Source organism: Clupea harengus, chromosome 25 (assembly GCF_900700415.2).
Source record: "Clupea harengus chromosome 25, Ch_v2.0.2, whole genome shotgun sequence".
In the NCBI taxonomy this organism is placed as follows: Eukaryota; Metazoa; Chordata; class Actinopteri; order Clupeiformes; family Clupeidae; genus Clupea; species Clupea harengus.
This window is the reverse complement of record NC_045176.1, coordinates 12,622,945-12,639,831: the sequence shown is the minus strand read 5'-3', so window position 1 is coordinate 12,639,831 and position 16,887 is coordinate 12,622,945. Positions and strand designations below refer to the sequence as shown.

Sequence of the window (16,887 nt, the reverse complement as noted above, 5' to 3'; positions counted from 1 at the left end):
TGTATACAAAGTATGCTATGCAAATACGGTACACAACATTTACATGTCAGATTTAGTTATTCTGATATGAACTGCACCTGCCCTAAATCATAGTATTCTTTGATAAAAGAATGAGGTCCATGTTTTAAATAGCTGTTGTTAAGTACTACTGGCCATGGGAGTCTGGACCATATCTGAATTTAGCAATGAATCCCTTCTTGCTCCAAAGCTTCTAATCTCACTTACTCCATGAAATTATAAGGTCACTTGCACCTTGTAGTGTTAATTAAGTTAATTACTGTAATGGTTAGACATAGGCGTGAATCCGTTTTTTATCCCAGTATAACAAATGGTGTATATATTAATTAGTGATTCACACTTGAGAATCTGGTGATAATGATTCCTCACATATATAAAGCTATTCCTTTTGGAAATGCATTTCTAATATGCTGCGCACCAAAATCTGCCAAATGTGATCTTCAGCATTTATTAAAATCTCAAACAACAGCAGTAACTGTAAGTCTGTATTGCATACAGCTAGCACACATCATATCCTCTTCAGGTCAAAATTAAATATAAAAATTGTGACATTTTATTTTTAATACAAAGGTTCATCTTTTATTAAGGTGACTATATATGTATATTTATACATATATATATATCTATCTATATATATAGATATATATATATATAGATATATATATATAGATATAGATATATTTATATATATATATAATATGTACTTACGTAAAATCTGCTACAGCAAAGAATTTTGGACATATAATTTCAACAATGCTGGACAGAAAATGCCCCAGTATTGGCCTAATGACACAACTGATGTGTAAAGTAATTGAATGTGAGAAAACTTTCAAAACAAACAACAATAAAAACAGAATAGGAATTGTCTTCAGTGAAAAGTTAGAGGGGACTCTCCATTCAAATTGTCCAGTAGCCTCAATGTAGACTGACAAGTCCTTTGCAGTAAGAACACTAGTATATTTTGTGACGGACTTGAACACACATTAAAAAAAAAATAAAGACAAGAAAAAGAAAACTGTCCGGTCTCACAGCAACAATAAAAAATCCAAAGTAAAGCAAGAACTATGCAATTTTAAAAATAAAATTTATTAGCATCTCTCTAATATGTGTATAAATAAAACATATATAAGAAACAATGCATATATGCATTATGTTATGAGCTGAACAATAACTGGATTATATGTGATACAAAGGAGCAGAGGCAAACAAACCTCAGCTTGTTTTTTCATCTTCGTCACTTTCATGTCATAAAAGTGTGTGTTTGTATGTGTGAGAATGTACCTTGAAAATCAAGCATTTAAAACAATATGCATACCTAAGAGTTGCAACTCTACATTCGGTCATAAGAATGAAACAAAGAAACACAGGTCAACTGCAACAATGGGGGAAAGCGTGGAATTTGGGCGGTTTTACAATTTCGGTCATCGAGAAATTTGCAAAACAGCGTGAACACAACAGCTTGAAATGAAGAGGAAAGACTTAACCAGTCCTGTAGATAACGATACTAGATCTGGCACTATGGGCCAATTCGTTTTCCAATAACTTTATACCCCGGTTTTGTTGCCTGAAGGCCTTAAACATTTGATATAAGGAGAGTGTGAACTGAAACTTACATTGGGTTACAAGGCTACTTCCCTTGGGTGCACTTTCTCTGACAAGCTCAGTTTTCAAATCAAAACACTAAATTGCAAAATGTAACAATGCATGTCAACATACTGGATGACTGAGCCAAATCCACACACCTGAATTTCACTGCTGCCGCCAAACACCATTGTGCTTTGAATAGAATTTGGCTGCTTAAATTGCCTGGGTACAATTCGGCTTAAGTGTTGTTTGTCCCATCTCCCCATTGCGGCTAGCCTTTCACTGCAGTTTAACAAGCCGAGATCGCTAGTGACGGGAGGCTGGAGGATGAATGCTCTCTGGGTTTGGTGGTACGGAGTTGCTAAGGCAAGTACAGAGGAAGCTCTAAGGCACTCCTCTTCTGCCATCCACTTAGCTCTCGTTTTGGTCATGCTTTGAACACTCGTGGTCTTTTTCTTTTGTTTTAAAAACATACTAGATTGAACAGACAGATATGCACAGAAAAAAAAACAAATACTACTGAAGGCTGGCCAAAAGATTCATCAGTGGTCTAGTCTGAGGTATGAGGTTTTTCCCTCTCTCTCAATAGTACTCAAAAAAAAAAAAAGAAAGAAAGTAAAAGAACTGACGCATAACAGACAAAACTGTCAAGAACTGGAGTCAACACCTTTCAAGTCACACAAACCGGTGTGATACTGCCACGAACATTAGGCTTGGAAGTTATACTGTGTTGACACGTGGTGATGTTAATTTGGCCTTATGTCTTTCAGGTTTTGCACTTAAAAAAAATCGATCTTCCTTTTATTTCTCTTTCCCATTTTTTTTTCTCCGCAAAATACCACCAATTTAATAGGGAACACAACATCCAAGACAACAAAGAATGCTTCCAAGCTGATTAACCAGGGGGGCAGGGCAGGGCCGGGGAGGGTAAAAGGGGTCCAAATGAAACAGTGATGTGTCTGCTTTACTGTGCCAGTGTATGACGTTTAAGTGCCTGCTGGGCACGAGGATCACGGTGACCTCCTGTTAGCCATGTGGAATGAAGGAACTACTCAAGAATTTTTCGAATGATGTTGTGGTCGCGGCTCCACCCCATGTCTTTAGAGTGCAAAGATCCCCTTATTTTTTTTCTTGTGTTGTGAATCTACATATTAGCCCTGATGTACCCATGTTCTCACTCACTAAAACTCAGCAAACTCTTTTGCACATTTCTCTGTCAGAGAGACGCGAATTTCCTCTTCCTCATAGTCATCAAAGTTGCTTGTGTCCCCAGCGCCTCTGCACTTTGGTATGAAGGGAGCCTCCACCTGTGAATGCCAGAAAGATTGATTTAGTATTCAGCAAGACATTCAAGTGACACATTTGACTACATCTTCAACAGAGGTACACGTACAACAGAGTATGATTCAAACAGAATAAGACATTCATAGAGCATGTTAATTCAGTTCATATGCAAATACCCTGCCTGAGGTAAAAATAAAACGGCAGGACTGCAGCGTGCCAACATATGCTGCCAAGATGTAGAAACTTCCTGAAAACACTAAAACACTCAGTCGGTTGTGAGTAACTGACACGTACAAGATACCAATTACTTTGTAGAGCCTACTAAGATATAAAATGTTAAAAAAGGGCGCACATATATTCACCAATAATTATAGAAATTGTTTTTGATTTGCAGAGCGCTGCAATCACAACGTATAACCTAATTTAAGACTACATGGTTACACCAGAGACGTTATAAGGGGGGGCGACAAATCACTGACTGGAAAATTAATGGAGAAATAGGAGGGGATCCGTAACATTAAATATGGCGGATTTGTAACTGGAAGTCCTGCCCTCTCAGAGATCTTAGATAGGAGGAGCCTGATCTTGTTTGCCCGAAATAGCTGCCTGGAGACATAGCCAAGATGGCCGTGGCGCGACTAGCCTATAAGGACTTTGGTCTCACTTTAAAGCTGGCTGTAATGCACATGTTCGATGTGGTTTGGTTTACATTTCTTGCCTTAACTGCACCTTATATTATACTCCACCTCTCTCGTGTTACTTGCTCTGCGCTTTTGTTGCCGTCCTGCATACACTGTCCAAAATCTAACCCTTTCCGAACTGGCCCCTCCACACTCCCACTCCGACACACAGTGTAACTCCGTGTGGAGTGACTCTCATGGCTGCGGAGGGTATTTTCAATGAAGGGATAGGGTGTAATATGAGGGGTAAACTTTGGGACCGACAGACAAACTTGACATCAGAGTTGTTTACATGGACATAATGAACAGAAATATTTAAAAACACCATTGGGAGACCGTGTATATGATTCCTTTCCTTTTCCCACCTTATATTATTTGTATTGGGAGCTGCACTGCACTTGTCCATACTCAGTCTTATGGAGACTCACACAAGTGGGATTATGCAGGGCTGCTTGTTTTTTTTGATGTTCAGTGTTTTTACTGATTGTGCTGCAAATATCAGTTTTACTCATATTGTTGTCAATGACTCTGTACAGTAAATGAACATTGCACTTCCTGCAGGCTCGCTGTTGGCAGCTGGTGTGGGATGACACTTAATGTGGCGGACCCTCCATGTGAACACGCAACTGGAGTCAAAGTGGGTAGGGAGAGGGTGTAGGGGGTGGGATAGAAAATAGTCTGTCTGTTATGGCAACAGTGAGTCCTGCAAGTTTTAATGAAAACTAAAAAACATTTATCATGTTTCAATTCAATTTATATAATAGAAAAAGTTGCAAACGTTCATAAGGGGAGATTTCATTCCTGTTTCCGGTTACAAGAGTCTGTTACTTACTTAGGTTATGATAGAATCTACATGTAGACTAAGTTATGGTTGTTCTAAGAATACTCAGATACTGCCCCCATGACCAGCTGTAGTCTCCTGTGTTAATTTACATCATACGAATGACCGAATTTCCTCTTTGGTTCACAACGCATTGGGATGTGTCAGTTTGCCATCACTGTATTTATTTTAAAAAAAAACACAGAATGTGAGGTCGAAACATGCGTGACCCACGCAGGCAAAATGTTGCCTATAACGCATGTATTTCATTTTATTTGAACATTTTCAACTCCACGTAATTCCAAAATGTAACTGTGATTTTGACAGTGAATCATAGGGCCCTAGGTTGGCTGCCTATTGAGGTTGCCCTGTGAGCACACACACACACACACACACACACACACACACACACACTCAGACACACTACGGACAGCTACAGCTACTTCCACATTCCCAACCCTGGACACATCTATGAAGTCAGAGGCTCCTTCTTATGGCAACACAATTTTCCTGTGTCAAACATGGAATTCCGATAAGCGCACAACTACACCAAAGACTTCCATTGGCATGTATAAACCTATTAAGATCTCAACCCACAAACATTTATGTTTGCTTACACAGCACGTTTGATGTAGACCTAGAACAACTGACTGTGCTGTTATGAACCTTTCTTTGTTTCCAAGATGAATTGATACCAAACTGAACTCAAAAAGACTCCATAACAAATCAGGACGTCACGTCAGTGGACATCGAATCAAAATAGAAGATCAGTGTCTATTCATCTCCACCAGCTAGAGCTCGTATTCAACCCTGAGCAACCCTTGTCAAAACATACAACCTTTCCCCAACAGTGAGAAAACAATGGAGTTACACATGCACACATAAATACTCACAAGCATATAATTCAACAAAGAATTTGCAACCAGCACAACAGTTCAGTCAGAGCAAAAAATATCATCCAACTAATCAGAGACTATAATACTATAAAAATAATTCAAATGCCCTCAACAGTCAGCTGTGATCGCACAAAATCCCACCTCAACATGGCTGTTTAAATGTACCTCATGGCACAGTAAGCAGGTGACCTGATCTGGGTCAGGTCTGGGTTTACAAACACAGCATAATTCAAGCAGGAGGACAACAGCCGTCCGGACCATCAAACAGTACTTTGGAAACATCTGGGCTTTAATGGTACATTTGTGAATACGAAGCTTCGCATCTTTTAACAGCTCCATTTAACAACTAACAAAGGCTATTGCATAGGATCAAGAGCAGTAGTGTTTCTTTTAGGGAGAAATTGAACGCTTACTGAGGAAGCTGTTTTGTCTACTATGTTTTCCAAACATTTTCACATCAAAGCTGTAACAGTATGTATGAACAGCTTCACCAAACACCACAGTCCTCCTCTATATACCAATGTCACCAACTTGTATTTATCACGGATCAATAAAGACAGGACCACACACACACACACACACACACACACACACACACACACACACACACACACACATTCTTCATCTACATATTCTGTTATCTTCTGAAACTTCCTACTAGCCTAAAGAAGCAAACAATGTATTCCGTTCATTTGCCAACACACTGTACCTTTCTCTCATAGATGGCGATCCAATCTGTTGTGGCAAACCACTTGTGGTTCTTTATGTCGTTCACTCCATTCTTCAGGTTACCATAACGCTTGGTCAGGTCTACCTGCAGCAAATTCCTCAGCAAGTCTTTCAAATCTGAACTAAAATGGGATGGGAATCGTACCTGCGAGGGGAAACATATGGGATTTACTGACGGCATGAACATCTTATCCCTTTCTGCAAAATCATTACAACAAGGAAATGAAATATATTTACAGAAGCCTAACACTGGAAGGATTGCTGCAGTCCCCTGGATGAGATTGTTTTAAAAGGGGGTATAGATGCAGCTATGAAAAACAAATCTACGTAGGGCAGAAATGATTGGCCTTTCATATAAACAAAACCCCTGATAACCTTCTCGATGCTTTGAATTATGTGTGATTTTTAGATATGAGCACATATACATGAACACCATATCCATACCTTTCCAGACACAATTTTCTCATAGATCTGGATGGGCTGATCAGCGAAGAAAGGGGGGTAGCCAGCGGCCATTTCATAAATTAGCACTCCCAGCGCCCACCAGTCCACAGCTTTGTTGTAGCCCTGCAAGAGCAACCCAACACAGTCGTCACACAACATATCAGTATGGATGGAAAATAACAGAATTTTACACTGTCTGCAAATGACACCAAGACCTTGTTATGTGGCTCTACATTTTTTGAAGACTGCTTCAAACTTGCAAACTTGTAAGATGGCATCAATTATCTCAAGGCACATCTAAACTCAAGGAAGATGATTTGACCCAGAACTGAGATGTATAAGGAAGCGTGGGATCAATTAGTATATGGAAACGAGACCTTGCTGAGAATGATCTCTGGTGCCAGGTACTCTGGGGTTCCACACAATGTCCAGGTTCTGCCCTTCACTCTTTTGGCAAAGCCAAAGTCTGTGACCTGAGGAGAACAAACAGTCCAGGATTCACACACTGATCATATTGGCTTAGCATTTATCAAGCCTTTAGTCCTACACTTTTTCAAGACACTGTTTTACAAACAATAATTCAACAATAATATGTAGAGGTTAGGAGTGCATTTTCATTCAGTAGTTCAGTCAGAAAAGTGTTTTAACAGGTGTGGACAGTAATCGGAGTAATAAATATATAATTGAACATTACAGCATGTTCTCCTTGTACTTGCATTTTCTAAACTGAAACATATAGGTTAGACAGGTCTATATTGAATACAGAGAGGCTTGGAGGCCATCAGAGGCTACAACAGGCATCAGTGAGAGGTCAGCTTTAGGCCTACCTGGATGTAGCCATGCTGGTCGATGAGCAAGTTCTCAGGCTTCAGATCTCTGTAGATGAGGTCTAGTGAGTGGAGGTACTCGAAGGTCAGGACTATTTGAGCTGCATAAAATCGTGCGTGTGGTTCACTGTGAAAAATCAAGGAAGACATACACATCGTCACACACAGTGCTTTGATGGATCACACCAAACAATAATGGGTCCTCCTGCAACAACAACGTATATGGACAAATACATTCCTACAGCTAGAATAGGCAAGACCAGGGGGGTATTCGTCGTAGCTTGCTAAACGGTTTAGCGGGCTAATTTTCAGGCTAAGATAAAAAACGCCCCTCTTTTTGGTTCGTGGAAGCAACTTTTGATAAATCACCATAGTTACATATCGATTAGCACTAACCTGCTCCAGGGCAGGCTAACTTAAGTGTAGCTGGATAAGCTTGCCACACCCCCAGAAAAAGGAGGGATCCCATTGACCAAGGACTGATATTAGAGTTAGATTAGCGGAGGGAGAGAGTTCTTTGCGATCGCCAAGATCCATTATTCTTGTATGAGCGCTACCGATTCAGCCGACAAGGAATCATTAATTTACAAGACCTTCTCGAGTGCAAACACCACAAACACCACTGTCTTGCGCTTTTTTGCGAGTGGTACATTTTTGTAGTGTCGGTGATGCGGAGAACAAAGCACTCATAATTATATGAGTGTTATTAGTACACCATAGCATATCATTATTGTAGAAAATGATTACGGTGGACTCATGATAAGAATAGAGAGAAATACAGACAATTTATTTTCACTGCTTCAATTTATTGCATTTGTTATTAATATATTTAGTCATTTAACAGACGCTTTTATTCAAAGCGACTTCCAAGGAAATGTAAAACTACATCGAGGAAGGAGGTGAGGGGATTTGAACTAGCAACCATGCAGATTTAAACCGGTAGAGGAAACCTCTGTACAAGCTGACTCTTGCCGTCAGGTATTCACATAGATATCACCCTATAAACATCCCAACACACCTTGCTCTCACAGCGGTGGTGGTGTAGAATTTTGCCATGATTATGGTCTTGTATTCTTCATAAGCGTTCATGTTCATCTCCTACTCGCCAGCGGAGAAAAAAAGAGCCCTTTTCTTTGAGTTTAGAACCATAATACCGTTAGAAAATCATGGTTTTAGTGATCGACCTTTCCTGCCTTTTGAAGTAGGACGTGCACGCGCAAATGCCATGATAACTTTAGCCTGGTTGAAATTAACCACATGATTAGGATGCGGATCAGCCGTTAACGAACCGATATTTGCTGTTCTCAATCAGCTCGCTAATCTTAACGGGCTAAAAGGCCAATTGATTAACTTAGCTTCAATCCTACGACGAACGTACCCCAGCTAATGAAGGTAGTGCGGGCCAGAGACTTGAAAGCAAGCCTTTCCAGTCCTCCCTCCCCTGCTCAACCAATCACCCGTGTTGTTGTGCGTGACTGACATCCTATAGCCCCAATGTGTACCTGTGGTGTTCTCTTTCTGTTTTGATTCTTGCAGGGCCAAGGAGTAACAGCACTAAAAGGTAATACCAATAATGCTGCCCAAGAGCTTCAGTCAGACGTTTGGGCAGGAGTGTCTATGTAAAGATGTACTTTTGAGCACATGCATACTTCAGTTTAATGTTTGTCCAGAGGAGCATCCTTAGAGGTACACCTGACAGTGTAGCTTCACATTCAATGAAACATTTACTGTTGTAACTGTTACTAGAGCCTATACTGCATTCTGTCACACATTACTTGGCTTTTCAGTCACACATTACTTGGCTTTTTTTATCTTTACACATCCTACTCCACATCAAATTACTTCTTTATTTCCATGACAGTGACAATTCTCAGATTAATATTCCCCAACTGATGCTTATAAGAAGGAACAAATGTTCTATTTACTGCGCTCTCAAAGCAGACCTCCCCCTATGATTTCACAAAACCCTCACTTACACTCTTAGCCATTGTAAAAACGACACGGTCAAATGGAGAGTGTAGCCTATTCAGACATATTGTCATTTTGGAGCATCGCCAATACTCGTCAATCATTTCCATGAGCACGCATTCATATAGAACAGGTAGTACTGTATGGGTCATTTACCAGAACTTCCAAAGTTGCGCCTCACAGCCAAATTGAATGTGGCACACTGATAGAAGCATCAGTACCTCAGACACACCAAGGCCGTTTAAACACAACACAGCAAGACACGGTGGACAAATAGAAACTACACATGCACACACCTGAACCTGCCAATTCTTCGAAGGTGTGAGAACATCTCTCCTCCTGGTACATATTCCATCACCATATACAAGTTGGAGTTGTCCTGTGGGTATTTCAAAAGTTAGATCATAATTTTTTTTTTATTTTAAACTGCATACAATATACAAAACAGCCCGGGGAAAAAAAATACCTTGAAAGCAAACTCCAATCTGACAAGAAAAGGAAAAGAGACAGCTTGCAATATTCTCTTCTCGTTGAGTGTGTGTTCTATTTGCTTGAGTTTCACCACCTGAACACACAAGAAAAGACAAGAGGCTGGAGGTGAGGTGTGGGGTTCCATTATGATAATACAAGAATTCAGAAAGCAGTCTGAAAAAGACATTTCCTGTCACCCGCTCCAACATTCAAATCCACTTCCTCCTTACACAAACAATCTACAAAGAGCCTCTGGAGCTGCACTTCCACACATCACATAATCTATCCAGTCTTACCAAAACAACCGCAGCACTATCACACAAATACCTCTGGCGGATGGGATTTCTGATTCATTATATTTAAATACTGGACATGAGAGGTGATGAAAGACAAGGTCACTTGAAACACCCACCTTCTGCTTGTCCAGGATTTTCATGGCGTAGAACTGCTCTGTTCCTTTGAGTTTTACCAGCATGACTCTGCCAAAGGAGCCAGTGCCCAGCGTTTTCAGTCTGTCAAAGTCATCTAAGCCAGTCGTACTCTGCGGGAGGGAGGCGCAGAGAATGGATGTTCAGCGCCAACAATCGATTACATGAAAACAGCGCCCTTTCTTTAACCATGGAAGGTAAATCTTGAATTTAATACAAAAATATATCCTAGGTCATGTTCATTTATTGATTACAGCAGAATCAAACACACTGACAAACAATGGATCAACACACTTGACTTGGCAAGTATCGGCCAGGTACAATGAACCTTCCCTCACCTGTGGCGGACATTCCCATTTTCTTAGGAAATCTTCTTTGGCTTTGGCAAGAAACTCTTTAACTGTTGGGTAAGAAAGAGGGAAATATGCAGTTAGATGACAGAACTAATTCGACAATGGATATCTGAATGCTGTACAGTCTACTTGTTGGTACACTCAAAATTCAGGGATGGGGAAGGCAACAAACATATGCAATCCTTTAATGTATCTGGGAATTCAAGTGCAGGGAAATCATTTTCAGAGTTAGGTCAAATTAGCGGATGGAACAGTCATCTGTGACCTACTATCACACAGTGAAACTCCCATCTACATTAAATATTTGTAATTTACGTACCCACTAGAAAAAAAAATAAAAAACAAGATTCCTAGTTCTTAGCATTAACAAACAAAAACAAAAGGCAGGCAACGTCACAAGTGATGCCAAGTGTAGTAGGACTCAGTAGGGTTCAACAGCCATGGTTGGCCGAGGGGAGAGGGGGCTGATTACTAGGGATGGGAGGAAAATGGGAGTTTTCAGAACATGCAGCTGTGGACTGTCCCATTACTGTTACTGAGAAATAAAACAATCATAATAAACTAGGAGACTCACAGTAGTACCGGAACAGGCAAAAAAAAAAGACAGAACCACAGAACATGAGGGGGACACACCAGACAATAGACAACCAGAATGACAGAAAAGAAGTGAACACTATAGAGGTTAATGAGACAGTGAGGATGAACAGGACAAGATCCTGTTCAATGATTGACTTGAGCATCATTTGAATGGGCCAGGATTGCTCGGGTTGTAGAGCATTTTCTGTCATTCTGGCCACCCGGTGAGAGAATGGGCATACCAAAAGTCTCTATAGATCACCAAGGATTTGCAGGAACATTCACCCACACGCATGTGATGATGAGAGACAGAGAGAAGAGAAAGGAGAGAAAGAGAAAAGAAAGAGAGCAAGGTTTATGTGTAGAACAAGCACATCAGATATACAAAACGTGGACCAGATGGGACAAGTATAACCATTGAAATTTCAAAACATAAACAGACATAAAATGAGAGAGAAATTGGAACAGAAAATACTGGGTATTCAAGCTTGTTGGTGCTTTATAAGTAGGCCATTTTCTGTTATCCAGCAAACTTTCGACTGACAAAAACGTCTTCAGACTTCAGACAGACCAGGACTCAAGAAAGTCCCTGATATGTTTGCATTCTTCTACAGCAGAACACAATGGCTGAAATGTGCATTTCTCTCAATTTGGGTAACTGTCCATTGTCATTTTCTGTTTAACTGTTTAATTTTTTTATTTTCCCCTTTTGAAACAGCTGGGGAGTGGCTAAACGTTTGTGTTACTGGAAGACATCTGGCTGAGGGAATCCTGCCTCTGGCTACATCCATTTAAGGCAAGCCACTTCAACTCAGCACAAGCGTGGCCTGGGAACGGGCTTTCCTGGGGCATCTGGGATACGATAAAGTTAGCAGAGGATTCTTTTAGGGGGAGAGGGGAGCACAAATGAAATGTCCATACAAAGATAAAAAAGAAAAACACTGAAACACCATGTTGTCAAACCCATATACTCATGAAACATTTCTGAAAGAGAACCAAATTCTGGTGAGTCTGTATAACTGTATAGCATAACATCCACCACTGTCTTCAGAAAGCAAATATGGGATCTTAATAAAGACACATCTGTGACATCCAATGACATAACTTCTGGGAGAAAAAGATGACTTCAAGCTATGATTGTGTTAGTGGTACACATGCAAAGGGGTCTAAAAGCCTAGATCTAGCTTTCTAGGGAGCAATAACACAAAAGGTGTTTACATCCACAACTACCTGCATAAACAGCAACACAGACCAACCGTTTGTCACTGTTGTCTGTCGGTCCACTTTCAATAAGTCAGTTAGACTCAATAAGACAGTTAGGATCTTAAAGACAGAATACAAATTTGAACTACTTGCTTAAAACAGTTTCATTGAATTCCCACACTACTCAGTGAGCTAATAAACAGAGTGCTGATTCCTTCTCCTTGACAAGACAGATTAGCAGGTGTGAACAGGTTAGCTTTGATGTGGGTCAGTGTTATAATCCAGGTTAAACCCAGCCCTGTCCCGCCTTCTGCCATCCTACCTCCACCACCCTAACCTGCCAGACAGCTGCTGCCCAGTGCGCTTCACCCTTTCTGAGACCAAGACCACCACTCAGCACAAAAGACATAAATCACACCTAGATCTCAGGCTATCGATCTAAGGCACAGTGGAATATGCTTAATACAAATTACATTACTTTAAAGTGAAACAGCACTTGTTCAATACAGTGCTGTGGCTTCATCTTTGCCTGTTTTGAAATGACAACACTTAAAAGTTAAGGAATAAGATCAGAAAAGCTTGCTGTTTACAAGACTAATGTAATGTCAATGCTTCCTTAACATTTTTTTTTTAATTTTTGAATTCAACAATGTGTGTATTTTAGAAATAGTAAGCACCTGCCATGAAAATTGTTTTTGTTGTTTATGGAGAATGAATCTGGCTCTATCACACAGCACAGTGCATCGACTATCAGCAAGCGTCAAAGTGTCACACTGCAAACTAATACAAGCCTGGGGCTGATTGCGTCAAGCCTTTCAAAGCTCGTAATTACACTTATCCTCTGACGAAGGTCTGATGACAAGCTGTTCTAGTCAATGACAAACGTGCTCTTCGTGTGTGTGTGTGTGTGTGTCGGTGTGTGTATGCCAGGGACCTTCACAGCACAGAGAGATTAAGGGGGGAGAGGATGGGGAGTCAGAGGAGAGGGCACTCTAAACAAACAAAATGAAAATAAATCTCTTCTAGAACGGTTATGAGGGTGCTTTTATGAATGGGAGCTTGCATTAGTCATTTTTTCACTAGATTCGGTCAGTGCCTAGTGGTGCTCTACTCACACAGTGAGACACTGAGGAGCGAGAGCCTGCAATAGCAGATTGGTCATATCCTAAGAGACCCTCTTCACTACTGTAGAAAATACCATTTTTTTTTTTTTTTTTTTTAATAATAATACATATAATGTAAAAATAAGTACATACAGTGCATTGACAACCAAATTGCTTATTAACATTGGCTATCATTTTTTTGGTTACATGTTGCACTACTCAATGATATGCACTTCTAAGCTATTTTAGCACTATATATATAGTACCATAAATACAATACATGATTGTTTACTCTCTGACTAGTTATTTAAATACTCTATACATATTTGCATATCTATGCATGTACAGGTGTAAGCATGCATGTATCTATCTAACTAAAATAACCAATACAAATTTAGATGACAATTCCGTCTCTGTACTTTCGCATGACACTAACGCGGTCATGACCGCCGGTCCGCCTGTGAAACAAGTGTTGACGTAGAAATATTTGTCTGTCAACAAATTAATTGTCGTCTTAGAGAGCTTAATATCAAACTTATATGATAATTAATTTGCAACTCTGCATACGCGTTAACGTTAGCTGTACAACAACGTTAGCTTGCTAATCAACAGTGGATGTCGATGCCTCCAGCGACATGCCAAAGTACATACATAGAAACGTTTCTGTTGCGAGATACTGTTCTTGTTCCTCTCCGTTGGTCTGAGCGAATGTTGTCAAAAACACGCAGTTTTGTAGCAATAAGTTTGGATAGCGGACTGGGCCTGCATGCGTTACTGACTGGAATTGTCAACGTTAGCATCTTGATGCTCTCTAACAAAAAGTCAAAACAACTAGGCCCCTTCTGTCATCCTCAATAACCTGCTTGTGAATGGCCAAGCAAGCAATTATAATGAAAGGTACCAAATGCATGAACGCCATAATCGTTTCCAATGTCAAAGCTCAATAAGCTGGCAGTTGTTTAGCATTTACATTCTTCATTAGGGTACTAGCCATGGCGGCCTGGCCCCCTGCCTCTGTACTGCTAGCTAGCAATCTTGTTATGCTACCGTCAACACAATCAATTTAACTGAACACTAATCCTTCACAAATTCTTGTATGCAAGTCATAATATTTACAAAACAACTAGAATGTAAAAACAAAAGAGTGCTGATATAACCATCTAAAAACTGCCAACAGAATGCATAAGTCAAAACTGGATAGACTAAGTTCTTGGCCTTTAGTAAGCAAGCTAGCATTACCGTTATGGCTAACGGGGACAAATCCAACTGCATACCAAGCTTTAAGATTACTTAAACATTGTGCTTTGCCACATAATGGCTTCACAGCACTAAGTGTATACTCCACCTAGTCTATACATTTATGGTTTATCGCTAAACTTCGTGACGATCCAGCAATAGCGAACTCTACAATGTCAGGCCTATCTGATTTAGTGTTGATGGCAACTATTCTAGCCTGCTAGCATTCTGTACATTTCCCGAGGAATGACTCCTGACTAGCTGTTACTTGCTATCATTTGCACGGTAGCATTCGAAGTAACAATGTAGCATACATGGGCCGAAAGTGGCGACAGAATATTTACACTTCCGTCAAAAATGAATGGAAGCATGTCTGCGCTGTTGACCCTGAGCTCTTCTAGCCATCGTTTATCTATCTGGTTAATAATGACAGCATAAACCAGCTCCACTCACCGCTCTCCAGCTCGTTGCCTTTCTTGGCGGTTGCAGCGTTCCCCATCGTGAGGAAGACACGGCTGTATATTTGAGTGCTGGAGATGGCGATAGGGCTGGAAGAACGGTGCTCCCCACGCTAACCTAGCTATAACTTTCTAAACCACGTTGATTCGAATTAATGTTTACATCAACGTCCGTCCTCGAAAGGGGAGACTCTGATGGGTATTTGCGTTCCCTTAACGGTGCTCCCCCCCTCTCCACCAGTGATGAAAATCTCTTGTCTCCGCTACAAATTGGTAGCGGAGTCTCGCCTCACAGTCGATCCCTTCGGTTTCCAATGATAATTCCAGACTGAGATTACTGGTACAGAGACTCTCTACTCGACTAGTTTCCGACCACGGTCAACCTGTGATAGCAGCAGCACACCAACAAGGTTGGCAACCACAAGGAAGTTCTAAATGCAAAGAATCGTCTACATTGTATCCATCCTCACATTGTTATATGGCTTAAAATATATGTTAATTTCATGTACTTATGTCCGAGAAGGATAAGCGTAGGGGTGCTTATTTTAAAACAATTTGTTTCATAAACCATTTTCTGAACTACAGAAAAAGCCGATGTTTGTATTTTCTGTAGTTGAGAAAAACGTCAGCATAGTTATAGGAAGCGCCATAGTAGTTGACACTGATGCATGTTATCCAAACAGATCAAAGTCCCACAACAGAATTGATGAATTTCATACATGCTTTAAGACATATAACATTGTGCAACACAATACACTTACTGACCCAGAGGTCACATTCATCTTGAAGACATTTATGACAGTAAACCACGTGTGACATTTATTACACGTGGAAACCTAGATATCCTCGTTTTCTCCACAGGGTCTATCATGAAATGTGCACATCCTTACATATCTGTAATGTACATTATCTTGGTTTCACCACTTACCATAGAGTACACACCGGAAATCACAATCGGGCAACAGACACGGATCAACAACGGCCTCTACTGGCATGAAACCGTAATACCAAACCTTTAGACTTGCCTAAAAATATCTCCTCTCAACACCATCATTTAAAAATCAGGAAGGACTAGATTAGCCACTGTAATTTGTTGTCCACATGTTTAATTTAATTCAAACCAGCACTTTAAAAAGTCACGTAAAAAAATATGTTTACCCAATGTTGTTACCACATGTAATGACAAGAAACTAAAGTACACCACAGACAAAATAATGCTTCCAAACCAAACCACGACTAACACCTCATTTCATAGATATGTACTGAAAAGTTTAGTTTCTGATTTAGTAATGGTCAGTTGACCAATCCTCAGTAAACATGTACTAAAATCAAAATATGACCGGGCAAGCAAGCTAAATCCACTAAGTTATGGTTCAAATCCCTTATCTTATTCAGCTACTCATGAATGGCCTTACATCTTAATATATGATAATATAACCATTGGTGTGGTTTACTTCAGACATAGACATTACTCTGAGAGAAGAAAATCTCTCCAACCCTATGAAATTGGTGTTTTCCAATCAGGGAACTTCCAAAGATATACTATGCTATATCATAGGCATCTCAGCCTGCCCATTATTGAGTGAGTAGACTCCTATCAAAAGGCGAGGGTAGCCACCACACCCAGCCATGAAACCAGGTCTCAAGGGTAATAGGATGGACTCGACAAAACGCCAAAGAGCCAGGCTTATTGGTATGTTAGTCAGAGAATATACTCAGCTGTGATAACCTCTGTGACACTGACTTTCCTTCTGTGAAGTGCAGCTTTCACTCACACAACCCCCACCATCAATTCATCACACATTGTAG

The 16,887-nt window shown here is 40.3% G+C and overlaps 1 protein-coding gene across 4 annotated transcripts; it reads right to left on the bottom strand.

Moving 5' to 3' along the window:
• Nucleotides 1–452: 452 nt before the first annotated feature.
• prkacbb (protein kinase, cAMP-dependent, catalytic, beta b) lies at nt 453–15,469 on the bottom strand. Of its 4 annotated transcripts, XM_031563259.2 has the most exons (11): nt 15,074–15,469; nt 11,321–11,329; nt 10,488–10,549; nt 10,134–10,262; nt 9,717–9,815; nt 9,547–9,629; nt 7,283–7,409; nt 6,833–6,928; nt 6,456–6,578; nt 5,992–6,156; nt 453–2,909 (listed from the first exon to the last, which is right to left on the bottom strand). In XM_031563259.2, the coding sequence occupies exons 1-11, from the start codon at nt 15,117–15,119 to the stop codon at nt 2,784–2,786; spliced, it is 1,065 nt and encodes a 354-aa protein (XP_031419119.1). In that variant the 5' UTR covers nt 15,120–15,469; the 3' UTR covers nt 453–2,783. The 4 variants fall into 4 exon arrangements, with proteins under 4 accessions (XP_031419119.1, XP_031419120.1, XP_012681702.1 ...); XM_031563260.2 differs by lacking the exon at nt 11,321–11,329 and having other exon boundaries at nt 10,488–10,543; nt 15,074–15,468; XM_012826248.3 differs by lacking the exon at nt 11,321–11,329 and having other exon boundaries at nt 15,074–15,465.
• Between the last annotated feature and the right edge of the window lie 1,418 nt (nt 15,470–16,887).